The sequence below is a fragment of the Sceloporus occidentalis genome, unplaced genomic scaffold, assembly GCF_023333645.1.
Source record: "Sceloporus occidentalis isolate IW3139 unplaced genomic scaffold, rSceOcc1.0.p SCAF_3, whole genome shotgun sequence".
NCBI classification, from domain to species: Eukaryota; Metazoa; Chordata; class Lepidosauria; order Squamata; family Phrynosomatidae; genus Sceloporus; species Sceloporus occidentalis.
This window is the reverse complement of record NW_028316983.1, coordinates 89418543-89442428: the sequence shown is the minus strand read 5'-3', so window position 1 is coordinate 89442428 and position 23886 is coordinate 89418543. Positions and strand designations below refer to the sequence as shown.

General features: G+C 40.8%; 1 protein-coding gene across 6 annotated transcripts in view; it reads left to right on the top strand.

The window, feature by feature from the left end:
- GNG12 (G protein subunit gamma 12) overlaps positions 1–23886 on the top strand; it is a 59133-nt gene that overhangs the window by 29508 nt on the left and 5739 nt on the right. For all 6 annotated transcript variants that reach the window (XR_016280486.1, XM_089515412.1, XM_089515411.1 and 3 more), the window contains one exon: positions 21331–21448. Coding sequence is in view for 5 of the 6 variants with exons in the window: in XM_089515412.1 (XP_089371538.1) it covers positions 21353–21448 (96 nt within the window). In the remaining variant the exon portion in view is untranslated. The remainder of the gene's footprint in view (positions 1–21330; positions 21449–23886) is intronic.

Sequence of the window (23886 nt, the reverse complement as noted above, 5' to 3'; positions counted from 1 at the left end):
TGTGGAAGGCTAGGGGGCTACAGGAATCCTTGGAGAGCCACACACACGCACACCACGTGTACCTACTCCTGCAAAAAATAAATGCATAAATAAAAAAGTTTGTCCCCTAAATGCTACCCACATCCTCTAGGGGACATGGGTGCATTCTCACTGTTTTTGTCCTTTCCTGGTCCCGTAGAGGGAATTTTGAGGCAAAAAACCCCAAAACAAAACCGGGGGAGGGGGATTGTTTTGACCCAGGCGGGTGTTCATGGGACTTCCAAAAGTGATGGAAATGTGGCCTCCGCCACTTAGAGAGCATTGGGGCATTTTTGAGATAGAACATTTTTTTGCAAAAGAAAAATATTTTTGACCCCTTGGGGACCCTGGAGGCTACAGAATAGCACTGGGGGTGACATGCAGACTGCAGGCCACACTTTGTCCACTCCCTCTTAGAGTGTGCAAATCTGCAGAAGCCTCTTGGTTATTTAATGTTGGTTTAGGGAGCAGTCTGTATTGAATTGCACTTACTCTTAAAAGGAAGGATTTAAAATTAAAATCCTTGGTAATGTCACTCATTTGAATGTTGGCAGGGTGCTTTTAACCAGCTTTGGTTGGTATGCCAGTTGTGCCCCTTCATGGGGAAGTCTGATATGGCTATAGACATTCATGCCTTAATAACCTTGAGACATGACCTGTGAATCTACAATCTGCACTTAAAAGGGTCTGGAAACTTTCGACCAGAATTGTCTGGGGTTGGCTGGAGAAAACATATTATTCCAGTATTTTATGAACTGAATTGGTTTTCTGTGCATTTCTGAATACGAGTGAAGGTGCTGGTTCTGATATGTAAAGTCCTAAACAGTTTGGCACCACAGTATCCAAAAGGACTAAGGACTTTTTTGGGGTGGTTGTGGGAAATAAAATGCACCTTCCAGTGCCAAAGCAGTTCACATAATAGCTTTTAAAAAGTTAGGACAAAAACAGGTTTGCTCAACAGAGTCACAGTTTTCTGTACATGCATCTGAGGAAGCAGGTTCAAGTCTATGAAAGCTCTTTCTACCAACATCTATATTTCAGGTAGACTCAAAGGTGCTGCAGTATCCCTTTGCATACTAGTTTTCTCCCATGTGTGCTACTTTGGCCATTTCTATTAACAGCTGAGGTCCAGTTGCAGGTGTGTTACTGATTCAACTTGGGTAGGTGACTAGAAAAGGCAGGGCCCTTTTAGCTGTGATGCCAATATTGCAGAATGCCATCTCCAGGAAGACCCACCTTACTCCATATTTGTGGTTTTTGTTTGTTTTTTGACAACTTTGCTTTTTAAGTAGACTGTTCAAGGAGACTGGTTATTTTGCTAGACTGCATCAGTTTTCACTGCTGTTGAATCCCTTTTTAATTATGCAGGTAGCTGTTTTTATTGCTAGATGGTCAGTTCATAAATTGCTTTGACCTACTTGCCATTTTTTAAAAATGCATTACATTATTTTTTGTAAGTTGCTTTGAATTCTTTTTAAAGTGTAATAAATAAAATGGTTTGGCAGTTGGGCAGATTAATGTCTGCATTGTGGCAATGTATGTCTGGTATTTGTTACAAAAGAGAAGAAGTTATATTTTAATCTTCCAGTAAGCTACTCAGCCATAAGTTACACATTCCACTCTTACTGACAGCTGTTCAGTAGTCCAAATCCATTTATAAAAGAATGTGAGCTGAGTATGTCTGTTAGGCTATTAACTCTTGCTCAAAGGTTGATTTGGAGTCAGGAGAGTGAAAAGAGAGAAGTTAAAGGTCAAAGTAGTGCAATGAACTTTAACCAAGCAAGAAAAGATTGGGAAATGTAACCCCCAAAAAGTTGTTTAGATGTTAGGCAATGATACTAATAAACTTCTTTAATTTTCTATTCAGACCCTTAATTGTTTTCATAGAAGACTAATTATAGCCCTTTACAATAATCCTTCCCTAAATAATATTAAAGAGAAGTAGGGAGAGATTTGCTTAAAAATAAGAATTGTATTGCAGATTACAAATGGGGTGAGTGGGATATTGTCAGTCTAGACTCTATATGTATGCCAGCCACTTTATGCAGTAGCCCTGTTGGTAGCAACTTACTCCAGTCTTCTAGCGATATTTCCCACAGTACTCATGAACATGTGATGGGTAAATATTCATTCCTTAGAAGTTTGAGGATACACACTGAGGTCTTGATTGACCTTTCATGCCATTCATACTTTCCAGCAGGAATGTCATCATAGCTCCAAACTGCTGTTTAAAATATTAGCCAGCAGTTATAACAACACTCTATTCTGCTTTAGTCAGACCTAACCTGGAATACTGTGTCCAGTTCTGGGCACCACAATGCAAGAAGGATGTTGACAAACTGGAAAGTCTCCAGAGAAGGGCAACCAAAATGGTGAAATATCTGAAACTGTGCAGCTTAGGGAGCTGGGTCTGTTTAGCCTGGGTATGTTTAGCCTGGGAAAGAGAAAGTTAAGAGGAGACATGATAGTCCTGTTTAAATATTTGAAAGGATGTAATGTGGAAGGAGTAAGCTTGTTTTCTGCTGCTCCAGAGAATAGGACATGGAGGAATGGATTCAAACCATAGGAAAAGAGATTCCAGCTCAACATTAGGAATAACCTCCTGATGGTAAGAGCTGTTTGACAGTGGAACACACTCCCTTGGATCTTCTTCTTTGGAGATTTTTAAACAGAGGCTGGTTAGCTATCTTTCGGGGCTGCTTTGATTGTGAGTTCCTGCATGACAGGAGTTGGACTGGATGGCCTTTTGGGTTTCTTACAACTCTGATTCCGTTAGTTAGTTCTGCTGCATTTCTTTCTATCTTAAAAACACACACATAGAATTGCCACATAGGAGTCCTTGTTACAGCTTTTTATTTGCTTCACATCCTCTTTTAAAAAGGAGCATTACTTGCAAGTTTAAGTTGTTGTTGTTGTTGGGTGCCTACAAGTTGTTTCTGACTAATGGCAACCCTAAGGTGAACCTGTTACAGGATTTTTATAGCAAGTTTCTTCAGAGACCATTTGCCACTGCCATCCTCTAATGCTAAGAATGTGTGAATTGCCCAAGATCATCCAGTGGGTTAACATAACTGAGGCAGGATTTGAACCCTGGTCTCCATAGTCCAACACTCAAACCAGTAGGCCATTCTGGCTTAATCTTAAATTACTAGACATTCACAAAACTGACTGTTGAATTGTGCTTAAGGCTAATTGTAGCCTGGGCTGGGGTTAAGATGTGTGAGAGCAAGACTCAAGTAACCTTCACTGAGGAGAAAATGTTGGCAGGTGTAGCTTTTTCTATCCCAGCATTGCAGGTTTTGGAAGGCTGCACCTTATTAAATTTCTGAACTGCAAGAGTAATTGAAGTACCGGAATCCTGTCTTCCTTTGTGTCTGAGTACCCTGTTGTTGTTGTTTTACACTTCCCTTCCTTTAGGTGTTTCATTTAATACTCAGATGTGGAGGAATAGTAGTTTGTGAATTGTAAGCCAGAAGGGGAAAGTGGGAGTTCATAGGTTTATTCTTGACTTCAGAGGTTTCCTGTGGGATACAATGAGTCACTTGATTTCTTTTTGAAATGGACAGTTCCTGTCTGCTTGCCAGAAGTATTTTTTTTTTTTTGGGGGGGGGGTAGTAACCTAAGGATACTTACCAGACATTTCAGAATCTCTTGACCAGTGTGGCCATCTCCTTACTGGCCAAGGATGTGTAGATATACATGGTGGAAAAATAAGTACGGGAGCATTTAACTCTTACAAATTGTCACTGGATGTACATGTTAGAAGCAGATCTTCAAGTGTGGTTTTTGTGGGTTTTTTTGGCTTCCTCAGTACTTTTGTCTTTTTCCCTTTCAATTTATGCAGTGTAAGTTTTATACTATAAGAGGGAGAATATATATGACTGTTTAAACACTGAACATTGATTTGTTTTCTTCTGATACTAAAGTTTGGAGAATTGATCCATCCAGATGAAAAATAGTAAGCACAGGCAAGTTAAAAGAATGGTAACATTTTGGCGGGCTATAGACCGCCCATTTGGGGCGGTCTGGACCCGCCCCTTTCCCCGGAGTATCGGGGCCTCAGCGTGCAGAGCGGCAGCCGCTGAGGCCCCGATCCGCCGCTTTTCAGGCTGTGGGGAAGCAGCAAAACGCCGCTTCCCCGCAGCCTGAAAAGGGGTGTCCCTGGGGCTTCAAGCCCCAAGGACACCCCGTGGTGGCAGGGAGAAGAGAAAGGGGCCGCTTGGCCCCTTTCTCTTTTAGTCCGCTGGGCGCAGCCGTCTGAAGGCTGTGCCCAGCGGACTAAACCAGGAAGGAGCTCCGAAACGGAGCTCCTTCCTGCTCCGTGTTCAGGGCACACTAAGCGCCCTGGCGCGGAGCAAGGACGTCACGTCCGCGCTGCTCCGTCTAGAGGCGGCGCGGCCGTGACGTCCTCACGGCGGTGGCCGTATGGAAGGGCCGCTGCCGTTTAGTGCATGACGAGCACGCACTAGGGTTAGGGCGGTGCGGAAGCACCGCCCTTTTGTAACCCTAATGCGTGCTCATCACGCACTAAAGTGCCGGTCTGTAACCGCTCTTTGAAAAAGTTATGTGACCATCTTCAGGCTGAATGCTTTTACAGGTAAAGGGCTATTTCTGGTCTTTTGGACTGGTTTCATCAGATCAGCCTTGCAGTAATGAGCAAGTCGAAGATGACCAAATCATGCTGAGTAATGCATGATGAGAAACAGCATGTGAATTACCTTATATAGAAAGGCAAATGGTGCAGTCATAAGAAAGTAGCACAGTTGCATTCATTTTGCTTCAGTGGCACTTGACTTATCATCTGTCCTTATAACCCAAGCAGTAAAAGATAAGGGTTACAATCCAGCCAAAGGTAAGCACTTTTAGATCCACAAGTTCTGGGAAAAAGCATTCAGCTTTGGCTGGATCATGCCCAAGCTTCATTGTTCTGAGTGTGCAGAGTAGGTCACCTGTTCTTTGAAGAGAGAAAAAGGGAGGTGACAAAACTACAGCTTTTAAGTACCTTTATGTACATTTAGAAGTATATCTTACCTTAATATCACAACATGGGTGTAGACTAGGGGAAGGTAATTGTTGAATGACAGAGGGCTACATTGGCTCCTGCCAGGGCAATTCATTGGAGTGTTGTTGTGTGCCTTCAAGTCCTCACACTCTTTCTCTTCAAACTTGGCTGTGTTGGCCCCCAGCAATACTAATCTCTTCTCAGCCTTTCACCTCCTAAGGGTCCGTGGCAAGAGGTGGGCAGAGAGTGGTTGATAGGGGAGACTGCGCTGGTAAAAGGCTGCACTGGTAACTTGTTTCTGAGGCACACATCAGACTCTGGAGTTGCTTCCCTCAGTAGCCTTGGTGTCCCTTTTCCTTCTTTCCAGCTGAGCTGAGCTGAGACAGAAGCCAGAGGAAGCAGAAAGAGGAGGTGACTAATTAGAACCTATCTGGGAGCATTGTTGCCACATGGTTGCCTCCTGGGCCATTTTAGGTGCAGGAAATGCCTTTTTTACAATAGGAAGTAACCTGTTCAGTCAAAGTGTGCTTTTATTTTTAATTTGTGTAGTGTAAACTATTGTTGCTGTTCATATTGAAAGATTCTATTACTGGTCAAAGGAAAAGTGAGTGTGTATATATAAGATGTAAACTAAATGAAGGGGCCATTCAGATGCTGTTGTTATTAGCGTGACTACACAAATAGTCTCACTCGCTTATTCCCGTTTTGTTGTCCACAGTGTTTTTTAAATCAGAACCGCATCTGTGCCCATCTCTGCAAGTTCTGTTGCTCACACGTGTCAGCACTCCAAATAAAAATGACTTCAATCATGCCGATGTACTGTAAACACATTCAAGGCATGTAGAGTTTTATCCTAATTTATCCTGGGTCTATTAGCATCGGTTATTCACACAGCCACCAGTGTGAATCTTTTAGGAAAACCGGGGGGGGGGGGGGGAGGACAGGACGACCCCAAGATTGATTATCCTGGGTTAAGTGGGTTTTTTGGCAGCCCCCTTCCCCCCCCCCCCAAACTAAATCCAATGCATTCAAAATGCATCTTGGCCTGAGAGGGAGCGATCAGGCAGACCCAGCAACATCAGGGATAGCCTGAAGGAAGAGGCTCCTCCCTCTTTTAACTGTCATCTTGGCCTGAGAGGGAGCGATCAGGCAGACCCAGCTCCATCAGGGACAGCCTGAAGGACGAGACTTCCCCCTACTTTAACTGTCACCTTGTATTTTGTATTGCATTGTATTGCAATTTTTACTGTACACCGCTATGATCATTGCGGAATAGCGGTCTATAAATAAAATGTATTATTATTATTATCTGAACAACAAAGATTTCCCCAGATTCTACCAGGATTATTTTCACTGTCTAAATAATCCTGAAAGAAAATTATTTGGATACATACAGTGAGTGCTTGGAAGCAATTAAAAAACCCCCCTGAGATCCAGTATCCCAGTTGGTGAAGTATCTTTTCATGAAGGGATACTTCACCAACTGGGATACTGGATATCAGGGTTTTTAAAATTGCTACCCAAGTACTCACTGTATGTCACCTGCTAATCAAAGCTAAGTAACTTTTTAAATCTATTCTGTTTTGAAAGAAATAGTGATTACACGTTAATAGCTAGTTAGCTTTTGTTAGAACTGACTTTTCTAGTTAATTGATTGAAAACTATTGTATGAACCAAACATATGTAAATGAAGTGAAAGCAGGGTACCTACAAAGTAACACACAGACTAAACTCTCTTGTATATTTGACATTCTGACTTAATTGCTTTTCACTCAGCAGGTTACTTAAACATTCAGAGTTTATGATAGTGAAAGGATATATTCAGAGTTTAAGATAGATAGTGAAAGAAACTAAATCAAGCTTAATTATCTCAGTTGGAGCTTACCCTTTAAAACTGAAATGGAAACCTGTAGTTTCCCAAAACTAGTGCATCAAGTTCTATTTTGAAATTCACCAAATGAACAGACTAATATATATGTGTGTTTCCCCCCCCCTAAATACAATGTTGAATGCATAAATATGATAAGTAGTTCTGACAGTGGTAAACAAAAGAGATGATGTTAACTTGTGTTTTCTGTGCAAGTGGAAACTGTTCCTAAAGATTAAGTGGTAGGGTCGCCACAAGTCAAAAAAGACTTGAAGGCACTCAAAAGCAGCAACAACAAGTAGCTCAAATATAGTTGAATAGAGAGAATATATCAATTTAAAGACCAAAACAAAAATGCATCTGACCATGTTCTTGACACACAATCTGGAATTATTTTGTTTTGGGGAGGAGCAGCTACTGTGATGCTGTTTCATTATTTAGATTTTCATCAAAACTCACAGTCCACAATTCTTTCTTTTGCTTTCTTTTCTTTGTTATTTTTACTTTTTAAAAGAAGCAAGTAGGGGCAATATGCCTTCTCGGTGTTTATGCTACAAAATCCTAATAGATTTTTATGGTTTAGTTAGGCTTTCTGTAAAGCTATCTTAGCAAGTTGCCTTTTGTAAGTGAAGTGTACAAATGCCTTCAATGGGAATGGCATAATACCAAAAACTGGTGTGAATGAGCCAATCTTCCCCACTTCCATTTACTATTTTGTTGTATTCAAATAATAAAAAAGGGAAACAAGGAAAAACAGGAACAAAAGGAAACAGCAAAACAAAACAAAAATCCTAAATCAATAGAAAAAAACCCCGGAATGAAAGTAAAAACACAACAGTGAAAAAAACTATGCCTAAATTTCAGTTAACAATTGCAAAATATTCAGACAAATATCCATGCCAGATTGCATTGTGGAAGCAACGCTTTGAAAAGTGAAAGAGTTTAATGTCCTTAGTCCATTCAGCAGCCCAGCCAATTTGGGGAAATGGACAAACGGTATGTAAATTTTGAAACCACTTCAAGAACTGGTTGCTTTTGAATGAAGACTTGTCAGAATATTGATGACAGCAATTCATCATCTTCAGTTACAAAGACAACCCATAATAGTTTCACCATTACTGTATATATGTTATCTGTAATGCACCTCATTCTGGATTGTCAGATTTTGGATTTAGGAGAAGGCCCAGTATATATTGTGATGGGTGGTTATAGTCTCCTATTTTTATTTGTTAATATAAATATTTATATCCTGCCTTCTTTCTTGAGAATGGAGGACATATCTTTTATAAAAAATTAATTATAGCACACTTTAAAAAAATAGAATTCAGTAGGGTAAAACAGTGGATGGAAGTCGCAGCCACATAGACCAGAGGCAACCTGTGGTCTTCAAGAACTAAAAGCTTAGATGAAGAACCAAGTTTTAGCTTGGTGCCAGCAAAAGGGCATTGGCAGCATCAGTCATGTCTCCTAGGGAAGTGCATTCCACACTCAGGAGGCTACTGCCAAGACATTTTTCTGCTGGTTCTTTGTGTAATGCAGTAATCCCACTGGTGGAAAACTGGAGCCCCCCCCCCCCCTTGTCAGAAATCAATGTTCAGGCAGGAATATTATTGCCATGCATACAGAAAGTGGTCATTTTGTTTGCCTGTTTTTATTGGTAATTAAAATCTATTAATATTTCCATTATAAAGATAAGTTGGAGGTGAAATTTGGCAACTTTATAAGGTTTTAGAAGTCAAACCTTGAGTTGAATGAATTGATTCATTATCATCATCATCATCATCATCATCATCATTTTTAAAAAGACATTAGAAGTCTTTCTACATGGCTAGGGTTGCCATAAACCAGGACCTCCAAACCGGGACAAATGTAGGGCAACATTTTCAAATGTAGGACACAGTTTTAATAAATGGAGGACACGTGAAAAAATTGATGATTTTTTTAAAATGTTAATATAAATGCATGTTTCTTAGCCATGATCCAAATGGAGGACATTTTGAAATTTAACAGAAGAGGACATGTCCTGGAAAAGGAGGAGGATGTCTGGTCACCTTGTCTCTGGTCCAAAATACACTGCTGAAATAAAACAATGCTGGACTGAAATGCCCAGAGTTCCTCACCAAAGCTGCATCCACACTGAGGGAGTAATCCAGTTTGAGAGTGACTTAACTGTCCTGGGTTAGTGCTGGGGAATGCTGGGAATTGTAGTACACTGAGGCCCCAGAGCTATCTCTGACAGGGAGTCCCATACCCCTCCAAACGTAGTTGAACTGCAGTGCCCAGAATGCCTCCCCAGGTGCATCTACACTGAAGAAATGGTCCAGTTTGAGACTGCTCAGTGCTGGGGAATCCTGGGAATTGTAGTCTATTGTGGCCTCAGAGCCATCTCTGACAGAGAAGTCTCAATGTCTCCCAAACACTCGCATTCCCAGGATTCCCTAGCACTGAGTTAAAGCAGTCTCAAAGTGGGTTATTACTCCTGCAGTGTGTGAGAGAGATAGAAAGGCTAGGGACTGGATTCATTCATTAACTCACAAAAGGAGGATATCTGTGTCCAAAACACACTGCTTGGACTGCCAGGGCTCAGTGCTATGGAATCCTGGGAATTGTAGTTTATTGTGGCACCCGAGCTCTCTGACAGAGAGGGTTAAATGCCCCACAGACACCAGAATTCCAGAGCACTGAGCCCCGGCAGTCATAGTTAGAAAAAATACACAGGGGCAACATAAATATTGAAAATGGCCACGCACCACCTCCTCCTCTTCTTCATCATCATCATCATCATCATCATCGCCTCGGTGCCAAAGGAAATGGCCCTCTCCCCCTGCTGCCTTGCTGGGACCAGTCCACGTGGGGAACAAACAGAGGAGGAGCTTCTTTTCCTGAGCCTGGCAACCTCCTGTTGCCAACAAGCCTCGAAGATAATTCCCCAAACGTTTGGCCAAAGCTCACCAAATCCCCCCCATGGCCATATCTCACCAAATATTCAGTCAAAATCCCTGAAAAGTCCCTGTAATGTTAATATGGCAATAAAACGTAGCCCTAATTGAGTAAAAATAATTGGAACTTATTTCAACTCTCAAAATTACCATTAAAACCAACCACCAAAATCACACCAAAGGCTCTGAAAAGTACCCATTTGGGTGTGAAAGCCACCAGATTGGCAACAGGCCGGGAGTCAAGGAGGAAACCATGCAGGGACGCCCCCTAGTGGTGAAAAACCGGGAATGTCCCACCGGCAGGAGGGTTATGGCAACCCTATACATGGCCATACTGCATGAGATTAGTAACCAATGAAACTTTTTTGGATCTCAAAATATGAATAGAGCCCAAAAGAGACCTGGGACCCTGTTCCCAGGTATGTTTGTTTGTTTGTTTTTAAAAAGGAAAGGAAAAATAGTTCATGAATCTTGTATAATCATTATATTGTATCTGGCCAAGAACCATATGTTTATTTGGAAATACACTTGTGTTTCTTATTGCTGGAAATTGATTTCATTTCCAGCTGTACTTGAGTCATATCTCTTGCTCTCTGGCTTTTTCCACTTCCTTTTCAAGGTGAAGTCATCGGTACTTGAGCAGGAAAGACTTTCCTTCAGAAATAGTACTAGAAACCTGTATCCAAAGAGTTGGTGTATTTGTTTAAATCAGTGTAGCCATTCAACCTCCATCTTATGGTTCTGTCATCCCCTTTAGGGTTGCCAAAGCATAATAACAATAGAACCTACATGTGCAGAATTCTCTGATCAGGGGATAAACACTCTAGGCCAGGAGTGTGAATGTGCAACTCTCCGGTTGCGGCACCCAGTATCCCTTACCATCTGCTATGCTACTAGTGTCATTTGCTCCCCTTCTTTAGATTAGCATCTTTTAGTTTTTCAGTCTCAGCACATCCAAACTTCCATTCCCTAAGAGATTCCACCTAAATATTAGGAAGAACTTTCTCACAGTGAGAGCTGTTCAACAATAGAATACACTCCCTTGGAATGTGGTAGAGTCTCCTTCTTTGGAGGTTTATAAACAGAGACTGGATGGCCATCTGTTAGGAGTACTGTACTTTGATTTTATATTCCTGCATGGAAACGGGTTAGACTGGATGGCTCTTGTAGTCTCTTCCAACTCTATATTCTATTTGTTTATTTCCTGCCACTAGTTTCTTTCCTGCCACATATTCCTGCTTTCTCCTTGGCTCCCCCCCCCCTGCTTTCTTCTATTCTTCATTTCCTCTATCTGTTGTTTCCTCAGGTTTTTGAATTTCCTTTCAAGTACCCTATCCTGTTGTCCTTGCATTATTTGTCATTTTCCCACCATCCTCTCTAGTCCCAGATGTGAAATACTGTAAATGTTCATCACCCCACACTTAATTAGTCTTCCCTTGCCCCAATTCCTGCCTCCTCTCCCACTTTCCTTAAGCCTCATGTCTATCCTTCCAGGTTTCTTGTTATGAGTTGCACTGGCTACATGGTACCCTTCCTGAAACCTCCATGACTTTGGGATTCCTGTCCATTAGCTTCCCTATGCCGCCTTGAGTCCCTGTAGTGGGGAAGAGGCGGGATATAAGTCAACAACAACAACACATCCTGGGACTTTCCCATCCCTCACAATTTCCTGAGAAATTCACTATTCCATGCCATTATATTAGTAGGGTCAATTCAGTGTCAGAGTCTTGGTTTAAAAGCAGTTCTACTGTTGGGTCATTTCACTAGGTAGGTCTCTGACTAAGCACTGAGATTTGGCTCATAAAAACATATGCAGATTTAATTCTTAATATTGCAGATATGCTTTTCATCTCCTGAATAAGTTAAGAGTTGCTAGTTCACATTGTGGAAAAATTGCTCTTTGGTGACACATTTTCTTAAAAAAAACCGGACGAAAATCTTTATTAAATACTCCATAGTATTTACAATAATGCATAATAAATAAATTGTTAATGTGGATGTTATAATATTTAGTTTAACATACTAACCAGGTTCACTGCCTTAAGAGACTTATTGTTTCACAATATTATGTACAATGGGCCCTCAACATTTGCTGGGGTCACTGGATCCCTATGAAAGTGGAAAAACCACAAATAAAAAACCACTTTTTTTTTAAACTTGAGAAAAACCTCTCTAGGAACCTCTAGATCAGGGGTAGGCAACCTGCGGCCCACGGGCCAGATGCGGCCCGGTGAGGCCTTGAGACTGGCCCCAGCCCGGTCCTGCCGCCGGGGCCTTTGGTGTCTCGCGCGAGGGGCATGGTGGGGCAATTGTCTATAGAAGCCTCAGAAACATGGATTTATCTTAACATTTTTTAAAAAATCAGCAAATTTTTCCGCATGTCTTCCATTTTTTATTTAAAAAGTGCCCTCCATTTGAAAATTTTGTCCTACATTTGTCCTGGTTTATTTATTTATTTAATTTGTTAAAAATTATTTAATTATTTATTTTTTTGCTTCGGCCCCCCCAGTTGTCTGAGGGACAGCAACCCGGCCCCCGGCTCAAAAGGGTTGCCTACCCCTGCTCTAGATCCTCCAGCACAACTCTGTCATCAACATCAGTTGGAACTTGACCATAGAATAACACTGGAGGACCTAAAATGTCTAGAGAAATATCTTCTCTAAGAGTGTCTAGGTCTTTAAGCGTGACTCTATAGCAAGCTTTCAGCAGAGTCACACTGAAGGATCTAGAGATTCCTACAGAGAACATAGCGGTAAAAACTGCAAAAGTCAAAGCCACAAATGTGGAGGGTTGAATGTAGTAAGAGACAAGGCTTAAAAATGTCGTATTATATCACTGTCCTCAAGTTATTATTCTAATTTAAATTTTCATACTGATAATTTAAATAATAATAATAGCAACCAGCAGCAGCCTAGCAAAAGCTCCACTCATGAAGTACTCCTGTATAGTCTTATATGACACAGTTGTACTCAGGCATAAGTCTTATTGAGGTCAGTGAGACTTACTCTCTAGATAAGTGTACACCTGATTTATTTAATGGATGTAAATTCTACTTTTTGAGTAGTCTCCTCAAAGGAGCTGAAATGTAATAGATATACCAAGAACCACAGGAAAACCTGAACAATTCAACTAGCTCTCTGGAGCTACAGGTAGTCTCTCTTATGTGCAATGCTTGGGACCAGAAGTGTTTTGGATTTTGAAATACCTGTATTTGCATATACATACATAATGAGATATCTTGGAGATGCGACCCAAGTCTAAACATAAAATGCATTTATGTTTCATATACACCTGAAGGTGATTTTATACAATATTGTCAATAATTTTGTGCATGAAACAAAGTTTGTGTACACTTAGGGTTGCCATAACCCGGCTGCACCCGGGAATTTCCCGATTTTGGGGGCCCCGGGCCCCTCCTGGCACGGGTACAGCCCAAAAACCGGGACCCCCCCCCCCCCGGTTGCAGCTGAGTTGCTGCGGCCTGCAGGGCCTCGCTGCCCTCCTCCTCCTCCTCGGGGAGGCAGGGAGGAAGAGGAGGGCAGCGAGGCCTGCCTGGGGCGGAGGAGGCGCCTCCCCGCGCACCCGCACCACCTTCCTCCTCCGCCCCCTCGCCCCCAGGCTTCGTGCCCGCCCGCATGGAGGAGGCAAGGACGGACGGAGCCAGCGCCTCTTGCGCGCGGGCGCGCGGGGAGGAGGAGAAGAGGGGGCGGAGGAGGCAGGGGAAGGTGGCGCGGCCGCACAGGGAGGCGGGGAGGGTGGCGCGCCCACACGCAAGAGGTGCTGGCTCCGTCCGCCTTTGCATCCCCGCGTGGCCGCGCCAGTCACCTCCTCCTCCGCCCCTCTTCTCCAGGCCGCGCGGCCGCGTGGAGGAGGCGAAGCTGGAGGCGGTTCGCCTCCTGCGCACAGCCTCGCACCATCCCTCCCCTCCTTGCGCGCAACCGCTTGCCACCCTCCTCCTCCACCCCATCCGCCCCAGCCCCCAGGCGAATGGAGGAGGGGGAGAAGGAGAAGGAGGAGGAGGTTGGGGAGGAAAAGGAGGAGGGAAAGGAGGTGGTGAGTGAGTGGCCAGAGAGGCCTCAAGGTGAGTTTTATGGGGGTGCTTTTAATGCTAACAAGTCTCCGTTACTTTGACAGTGATAGTGTGGTGGTGATGATGATGATGAAGATGATATGAGTGGGTCAGCTTGAGAGGCATGCACACACTGTTTCAGAAGCCGAGAGAGTGTGACTTTCCAAAGTGCCTTTTCTGTGTGGTTTTGGTTCTGAGGCCTGGTCAATGTAAATTGCTGTGATTTTTACAAACTCATGCACAGTGAAGAAAAACCAAAGTCCCTTGACACACACTTCTGAGAAGTACCCTTGGTGCAAGAACGGTGAAACCACCTTGACATGTTCAATATGCATAGCCATGTTAAACCATGCTAAGTGTTAAACCCAAGGGGTTTGGTTATGGAATAAGCCTCTGATGCAAGAGGCCATGTTCAGTAAAGCCATGTAAAATGCCCAAATGTGCTGTTGTGTGTGTTTTGGAATGGAGGTCAGGGGTGTTTTGCCAGAAAGGGAAGTCCATTTCTGCCATCTGTCTAGAAATAATGCCCAAATGTCCTCCATTTTGATCATGCCTAAGAAACAGGCATTTATATTAACATTTAAAAAAAAACGTCAATTTTTTCGCGTGTCCTCCATTTTTTTTTTTAAAAATGTGTCGTACATTTGTCCCAATTTGGAGGTCCTGACTTATGGCAACCCTATGTACACTGAACTATCAGAAGGCAAAAATGTCACTATCTCAGCTACCCATGGGAAAAAATTTGGTTTTTGGAATATTTTGGACTTTCAAATTCTGGGTGAGGGAGACTCAGCTTGTAGTGACTATTTGAGGCTTCTGCTCCCAGGGCTCCTTCTCACAGAGTCTTTTGGCACTGTGGGTGCATGCCATGGGTGAGTGGGTCGGAAGAATAGTTCAGATGGAGTAAGTCCTGATGGTGTCTTTGCTTATTCCTGCTTTCTTAATACTTTCCTCCCAGCAGTGCACTTTATAAACTGCTATATTATCTTTGTGTAAGGATGCTTTAGAAATCTGTCAATAAGTAAGTAAATTTTAAAAAATTAGATGCAAGGATTGAATTTCTCCCATTGATATCCCTGGAATTAAAAACAATGCTGATCTTTTATTGTGCCCTATGTGTTTAGAGTGCTGCATAAATATTGACTGGGCCCTGATCATGATTTTTCTGCCCTGCGTTTCTTTAATATAGTTGACTAATCACTATCTGGCAATGTTTACCCTCTTTCTCGTCTATTAGGAATGTGTCTTTTAGACAGGAATATAGCTGAGGCCAGTTAGCAGTGTTACTGGTAGAACTGCAAACATCACATTTCGGGTGCTGCCTTGGAGACAGTTCCAAGGGAACTTTGGCAGTGGGCTATGTGCTTTCTGGTAAACAGTCTTTTGAAGACCATACTGATTACGCACATATTCTTCAACAAGGCAGACTGTATCCAGACTTCTATTTACTTAGTTTCACAACAGGAAATATGATCTTGTTCTGGGAGTGTTTTTTTTTTTAGTCTATGAACTGCATGCCCTCCTCTGATTCTGTGGTACTCCAGTGTTTGGTAGCAGAACTTCTGAAGCTAGTTAGTACATGCCAGATTCTAACATTCTCCCCCTTTTGCTTGTTGTGTAGAGAGAATAATGCATTTGTTCATGACTAATAGGGTTTTTTAAATAAAAAAATGTATTGGCTTTCATCCTTTTACATGATAATGAACAATTTTGCTGATGATCTAAATCTGAGTGATAAAGCAGGTTATTCATTAAGATGGTAGAATCCTAATACTAGCACAGTGGTATAAGCTGACATCTGCCACCATACCGGTATTTGGCATCCAAACCTATATGCTGACTGTAGGATCACTAGAGTCAGGGGTTGCATTTAGGATTCTAGGCAACTTGTTCCCAAGATCCTATATTGGCATGGGTCTCTGCATGTACAGTTCTGTGTCCTCCCACCACCCAGTAGCTGTCAAACCCCTGGAAGGGCCCTGATGCTCTTGCTTACTAGTGGGAAAATGGGGGAATGGGAGACAGTTCAGACCATGGATGGCGGCTGGTCTTAATTTGGTTGTGATGGGAAAAAATGAGGATTCACCCACCTTTTCTTTCCCTTGGAACTCAGAGCAGCCTATCTTCATGGTCTGAACCATTTCCATTCCCTCCCCACCTCAAGCATAGGAGGTATTTGGACATGTTGAAAGGGCAAGAGAATAGCCCTCTGCCCCATCCAAAATGGGACTTATGTACATGTAGCCTGCGCTTATAATTATGTAAGTCACTAATAGCATGGTGACCCAGACAGACTCCCAATTCAGGCAGCGCCAGGATTTTTAGTTTTAAGAATAATTTATTACACCTCTAGGTTTATACAAAAGTTTCAGTGGCAAGAAGGGGGGAAGATTATTTTTCTTCTGTGTGCTACCAATGAACTTGTTCACCAAGTGCAGATCCCAATGTAGTCAAAGTGGCACCATCCACACTTGAGGGAACTATCAGAAGTTCAAGAGAACCCCAAAATTTTCATAAGCATAAACAAAACTTCAGAGGAAAACACTAAGGGACGGGAAGGCCATTGAAAGCAATGGGAGGAAAAGCAGGAGATCTTGGGGAACGGAATATCCTGGAAGGAATTCCGAATGGGAAACTTCAATTGTGTACATTATTCCACTTGTCCATCTACTCTTCTTTCTTTCCTGTTGTTTGGATCCCTCCTTCTTTTGTCCTTCTCTTTTGCACTTTACATTGCACCATTTTGTTGCAGGTCTCACTTAATCTCTCTTCACTCAGGTAACATGACTAGAAAACATTAGAGACCTTAAGAGCAGGTTAGTGAAAGTAAATTTTATTGAGTAAAATGGACCAATGATCTCAAGATAAAGCACCATGGTTCTTACCTGTTTAATCAGTTCTGTCCTACTTTGTTTTAACTGCAAGTGCCCAAGCCTCTGTTAAGCTTAAAACTACAATATTTTAAGTCTGGGCTATACCTTCCTTAAATGTTCAAGAGGAAAATTTTGATTTTGTTGTTTGAATATCTCTGCTATCTTTTTAAACTTTAGAGAGACCTTCAGACTAATTTCAAAAGGCCTCTGTAAACTGTCAGCTCAGACTCCTCCAGAAATCTACCCTTTCCCTAACAACTCTCTAGCCTAGGTGAGGAGGAAGAGGGACAAGAGGAGGAAAATGGATGGGTTTCACTGGTTTCAGTCCCATCCATCACTGGAATGCCTACCATTTGTATGCAGCTCCCCCATCAAATTATCCCCAAGAGCATCAGCGTAGCCTTGACATAAATTGGAATAGCTGTTCCTTTCCAAAATGGCCATGTTAATGGAATGAGATTTTAATATTACGCTTCCTAATAGTTGAAAGTGTGTCATCTTTCCTTTCGAAATAAACTTCTGTCATGTACTACATAGTTCCCCCCCACCTCAGCCCCCAGACAGACTGGCTTGCTAGGGAGGGTAGGAACTGAGTTGTCTGCCAGGAAGCTTTAATGATGACACAGTGCAGTCTGGCACAAGCCTTTGTAGGGCTCTGATACAGTAATAGCTATCTCTGCAGCAGCTGATCCATTTAATACCTTTTCTTACCACAGGTTTTAGGTGACTCACTTCTAGACATTCTTTCTAACGGATTATTTTGGCTGTGTACTTCTCTACAGCTTTTGTTGTGAACCCTTGCTAGTATTTTATTAATTTCATACATACAGAATTTGCGCATATTTTCAACAAATATCATGGACATCACACTGCTGATTCCTGCCAAATTTTACAACCAGATGGGAATTCTGATCCAGACTTCAAAAAGCTTAGTGGTAGGCTCAGACCTCAGGAATCACATAAAATTTAGAAATACAATAAAAATTGTTCCTTATTTGTTCACTGCATTATTTAAAAAAATTGGCTCACTCATATTTTCTATACAAAATATTAACTGTGAACAAGAATAAGAAACCTATGAGAACGGGAAAGAATGATTTTTTTTTAAAGTTAGGATTCTGCATCTAATTTTTATTCATGTGTTACTCATTATTTATGAGAACTCCTCCCCGCAATAGCATACTATTAAGCAATGCTGGTAGGTGTATCCTGTGTGCATTACTTTTAGGAAATGTTTTCTTGCAACTGCGGTTCTTTAAGTAAATTCATACCAACAGGTAGGTCCTTCATCTTCAGTTAACACACAGATAAAAGTATGATGGAATGAGCCTTAACTATTATAATATTGCTCATGAATAAATTCAATAATTTGTTGCATGTCGGGTCTGTGAAGGAAATAATTGAAAGAAAGGTGGTAAAACTGCTTTTAAAAACCAGAGGTTTTCATTTCCTCTGTGCTGTCCCTTAACCAAAATGGACATGTTGAAATAACACTACAGCTTCTAACATGCTCTAGAATTTCATAACTTTACAACATTCAGTGTTTTACTGGAAAACAGATATAAGATACCATACTTCTGTGGAAATAGTGATGAAAGAGTTCTCAAGGCCTTGGTGGTAGACATTTAGTGTAAACTTTGCAAAAGGTTGAAAATGCGAGCTTGAGCAGATGCTCAGAGGGATGAATTATGTCTGTTGCAGTTCAGTTTGGGCAGCCATTTTAGTTTTTCTGATCATAATCCGAGTCAGGTTTGGTGTTGTTTACAGATTTTCTTTGCTTGTTTGCTTGCTTATAAGAATCTCATTTACTGATCTTTAGGATTTGGCCACAACAGAATGCCTGTGTATAACTATCAGTAAAACATTCCACCGTGTGGCTCTGTTTCAGAAGTGATCTGTTCAAGAGTTGTATTTCAGACACTTAGATGGCATCATGTAGGTTAAAGAGCCAACCCAGCAAAGCCATCATGTGCTACTGTAGTCAGTCTTTGGCAGAACATGATGATCAAAGTCACTGTGATAGTTCACTGGAAGGCATCCAGTAAGTGGACTGTGACTCAGATCCTTCTCTGAACTATTGTCCCAGGATGTAAAGTGCAACCTGTGCCAAAACCAATAAGCAGTGCAGTGCCTGAGAAAAGGGACGTGATCTTCTTCAAGACTCTTCCTGCTGCTTTTTATTCACTTAAGGAGCAATCTGAACTGACCACTTCACATCATTTCCCTTTTCCTATGCACGGTAGACCAGCCATCAGATTTACTGGTATATATAGACTATCACAAAGAAGCAAATGTGCTGATAAATACTGCTCAGTTACTCCTGCCCAGCAACTCTTGCTGACAGCTAAACAAACTAAAATACACCTGTCTAAGGATTGTTTAGAGTTACATCCAAACCAGGGCCATTGGCTCATTGCTGTCTTAACAAGCCAAAATCATAAACCAAGAACAAACCCTGGCATGGGTTTGGCTTGTTCTTCTAATCCAAACAGATTCCTGTTTGATTGTAACACTACATAAACCACAGAAAGAGGCTTTCCTTATTTGCTATTGCTACTGCTGGCTATCCAGTATGGGTGGTTAAGCACTTATGCCTGACCTGGTTCAGACATGTACCATTTTTAGACACACTGAATTTGAAAACATTTGGAAGATGGTGCTTTTAGATGGCTTATGAAATGTCTTGGATGCACAGATCTTTAAGTGGTAAAAAGCTCTTTTGTAGCAAGGGATCAGAAATAAACACAAATGACCAATGCTGTGATGATTATGATGATGATGATGATGATTATGATGATGATGATGATTATTTATAATACCCTTTTCACCAAAGGGTGGTACATCAGAACATATACAATCAAAAATGAATTATAAAACACAACACCATAAAATGTTAAAATACAAAAATATAATCCTAATATGATGAAAACAATAATACAAATCCAGTGGAGTTCCTTCATTTTCTGAAGAAATAAAAAAAAAGGATATTTAAGAGGAGACATTTCTGTCTCCCTAGCATTTGAAGAGAGAAGAGTTACAAGCTTTTCTTTTTTTTAACTGCAAGGGGAAATCCCTGGCATGATTTCTGCCTTCATTCCAAAAATGTGTAAAGAGAGCTGGTTATACTGTAATTCCTGTTTTTAATCCTGAAGGTGAAGTATATCAGAGGAATGCAGCTCAAAGGGAAAGTACCAGTGCATGGAAAGATTAATTATTTAGACAATTCACAGAACCTACATCCAGCATAGCTAGTTGCCACGCTGGCTGGGGAATTCTGAAAGTAGTTGTCCAGATAAGTAACTTGTTCAAACACTATTACTGGGTATTTCAGCTTCTATTCCCAACTGCTGAGCACAGTAGAGGTTGATTAATTGTGCTGCCAGACTTGCATTCAAAAGCATGTAAAGTTGCAGATATGCCACACGGTGTATCCTCTGCTCCCTGGTTACAAAAAGACTTTGGTCCCTTCCATATTATAGTTTCTGGCCCATTACATTTGGCTGAATGAGAAGGGAGGGAAAAACCCTGAACACTCACAAACATAATTTCCCATAATAATTTAAGAACTGTAGCAGAACAAAGCAAATCAGTTTGTACATTAATGCTGTATATAATTTGCAGCTGTCAAAAATTATTATACAGTTGGCACATTTGCTGCTTTGACTTTTTGAGGATTTGATTATTCACAGATTTAATTGATATGTTCTCTCTAGGAATCTCTTAAGGTCCTCCAGCATGACTCTGCTGGAAATTGACTGTAGAGTCATGCTGGAGGATCTAGAGATTCCTAGAGAATACACTTCTCTAGTCATTTTTAGGCCCTTCTGTGATTCTGTGTGAGTTCCTGCTGATGTTGACCATAGAGTTGCACTGGGGAACCCAGAGATTCCTAAAGAGGTATTCTCTCAGGTAAAAAAAAAAAAAACAGTGTATTTTTTTTACAGTGGGCCCTTGGTTCCAGGACCCCCCAATGACCCTACCAAAATATTTGGATGCTCAACTTCCATTAAATACAATGACATAGTAAAATGGCAAAATCAAACTTTGCTTTTTGGAATTTATATTTTTTTGGAATATTTTCAATCCATGAATGCTTGAATCCATGGGTTAAAAAATCTGTGGGTGTGGAGGGCTGATGCAATTTGTGGTTTTTCCACTTTCACAGGGTCCTATACCCATATCCCCAGTGAAGATGTATATCCCCACTGTATATTTTTCAGATATTGTAATGGATGTGTGTGTGCCTTCAAGTTGCCTGTTGACCATTGATTTCATAGAGTTATCTTAGACAAAGAATACTCAAAGATAGATTTACCAGTTCCTTCCTCTGAAATATAGCCTACAGCATCTGGTAGTCATTGGTGGTCTCCCATTCAGGGCTGACCCTACTTTGCTTCCAAGGTGAGATGGGATTTTCCTTTGGAAAGTGTGTGAACATGAATGCTCTAATCCATGGTTATGAGCTGGAATGACTTCTTTTTAACATTACTGTACGTCTGCAGTGCAGATTGGCAGCTATTCTTGATTGCTAGAAAAAATAACTAGTTTTCTTTTCTTTACAGTGATTGAAAGAGCACACTGAAAATGTCTGGCAAAACATCTGGCACAACAAACAACATAGCTCAGGCCAGAAGAACTGTTCAACAATTGAGAATAGAAGCATCTATAGAAAGAATAAAGGTAAGAAGAGTTTCTCTCTCTCATACTAAGTGACCAATATTTATCTAAAGCTAATATTTTTAAAGCATCTTTTCAATAGAGATTCTTCTCAAATGTTGTAATTTGGTTTTTTCGAACAAGGCCTCCACATGTATTGGTGATAATGTATTATTAACCAGAAAATATACTCCTGGTTCATCTCTAAAATATCCAGTAAATGTACACAATAGCCCATTTTTGTGCACATTCTTCATTTAGTTCTCATTAACCCCAGCACAGACAATGTATATTTTATATAGTTTGATAGTTACTATTGTCCAGTGATCAAGAATAATTAAAAATGTCCCACCATAATGCTGGAAGGGTTGCAAACAGACTGGCTCCTATGTTCATATGGAGACAGAATGTCCTAAAGTTAAAAATTTTTAAACAGTGGTCATAAACCAGATCTCACTTCTCACTAAACAAACCATCCATTTTTGTCCTGCACTTTTATTACTCCTTTTGTATACAAAAGGAAACAGTGCTTTGAAACAGAAAGCTTATCACTTTTCGTCTGGCTGCTGCAAGATCTGAATTAGCTGCATGCTGGAAGATGGGAAGATTTAACTAGCAAAAATGATGGGCTAGAGTTTGGAGTACATGAAAATACCTGAAAAAACTTCCTACACCATCAATTTTTGTAATGGACAGAAGAAAATCATACCCCTTTTATGAGGACTGATCAGCTCTTATTATGTTACCACTACCTCACATTTGCCCAAACCACCATCAGGAACTGGTCTTATGAAGAGACTCTTTCTGCTTGAATCTGACCCTATCACGAAAGGCTTTGTCAGTGAACGTTTGTGCTAATCCTAATCATACAATGTCATGCATATGGGTTCGCATATGGGTTTTTCTGTTAACTCATATCCTAAGCTTCTTTGAACATTTTTGATTTAGTACTCCTTGTGAAACTGAAGTAGAAACTTGAAAAGCAGTCTGTAGAAGTGAATTCATCATTCAAAACTATACATACTAGCTGGAATCAAAAGTACTATATTTTCCATAGTCCCTTCTTGTGAAGGCCTCACATACACCTTTGGAGTCAGCTGGACTTCGTCTGTACCTCTTGAAGTATAAGGGGCTTGCAACATAGATCAGCCACCCCAGATTTTCACATAGCTTTGCTTTTTCACCATGTATAGGACTATCCAGCACATACAGCTTTGAAATTAACATTGCCCTTTGGTGAAGTATTTTGTTCCTTGTTAAAGTTTTACTGTAGAACAGAATGTAAATAATTATATGAATATTCATACAGTGCACTCCACATACGTGGGATCAACATAGACGGCTTCAGTTTAGGCATAGTTGGTTTATGGCATGATTTGTTTGGGGAAATGTAAGAATGATTTATGAAATCAAAATTTATTGTGAACATGTTAGAAATACCATCCACATAACCAGATCCATTTATTGTCAACAGATAAAAGACATATATGTTCAGAATGAGCCAGATAGTGTACAAGGGCCTAGGGCCTATGGAGACCTCTCACTGTGTAATCCTTGTTGAACCCGATTTTTTTTTTCAAATAAGCATCCAGACTATATTGTGTTTCTTGGAAGCTACAAGTGATCACATCCCTTACTTAATATAGTGATTAAATGACAAAATCTTACTTTTCTTTTTAATAATGTTTACTGATTTGTTAAGATGTATGTGAATGAATTTGCTATCCTGATCTGTATCCTCTTGGTTAGTCTCCAAAATGAGTAGACCCATATAATCAGTTGTTGAATGGTGAGTCAACAGATATGTAAATGCCATTGATTCAATGAGTCTCCTCTAGGGTCTGTGTTTAGCATTGGTTTATATTGGGGGTTGTCCAGAAAAAAAGGTCAAAGACAATGGCCCCTCTGTTTAGAGTCCAACCTCTATCATTTATTATGTTTCCTCATTCATATGTCCAATAAATCCACTTGAAATAGTGTAAAATTCTTTATCACTCATCTTATTTCTCTTTTAGGAAATCTCTGCCTTGAATCCCTATACTGGGAGGAAGGCGGGATATAAATAAACAACATCTATTATTATTATTATTATTATTATTATTATTATTATATCACAGGGTTTTCCTGGCAAGATTTGTTGGTGGGGGGGGTTGCATTTGCTTCCTCTGAAGCTCACAGAGTGTGACTTGCCTTGGATCATCCAGCAGATTTCCATGGCCGAGCTGGGATTCAAACCCTGGTCTCCAAAGTCATAGTCCAACTCTAAAATCATATCAAACTGTCTCTTATCTGCATCTGAATTAGAGTTGCCAGGTGACATAAGGGATAGGGCTCCTAACAATATTAGTTTACAATAATTTTTTAAAAAAATTTTAAATTAAAATTTTAAAAACACATTGCAAACATAATTACTAGTAAAAGATTAAAAATATAGCACATATCTTTGCACTCATATTTGTGTG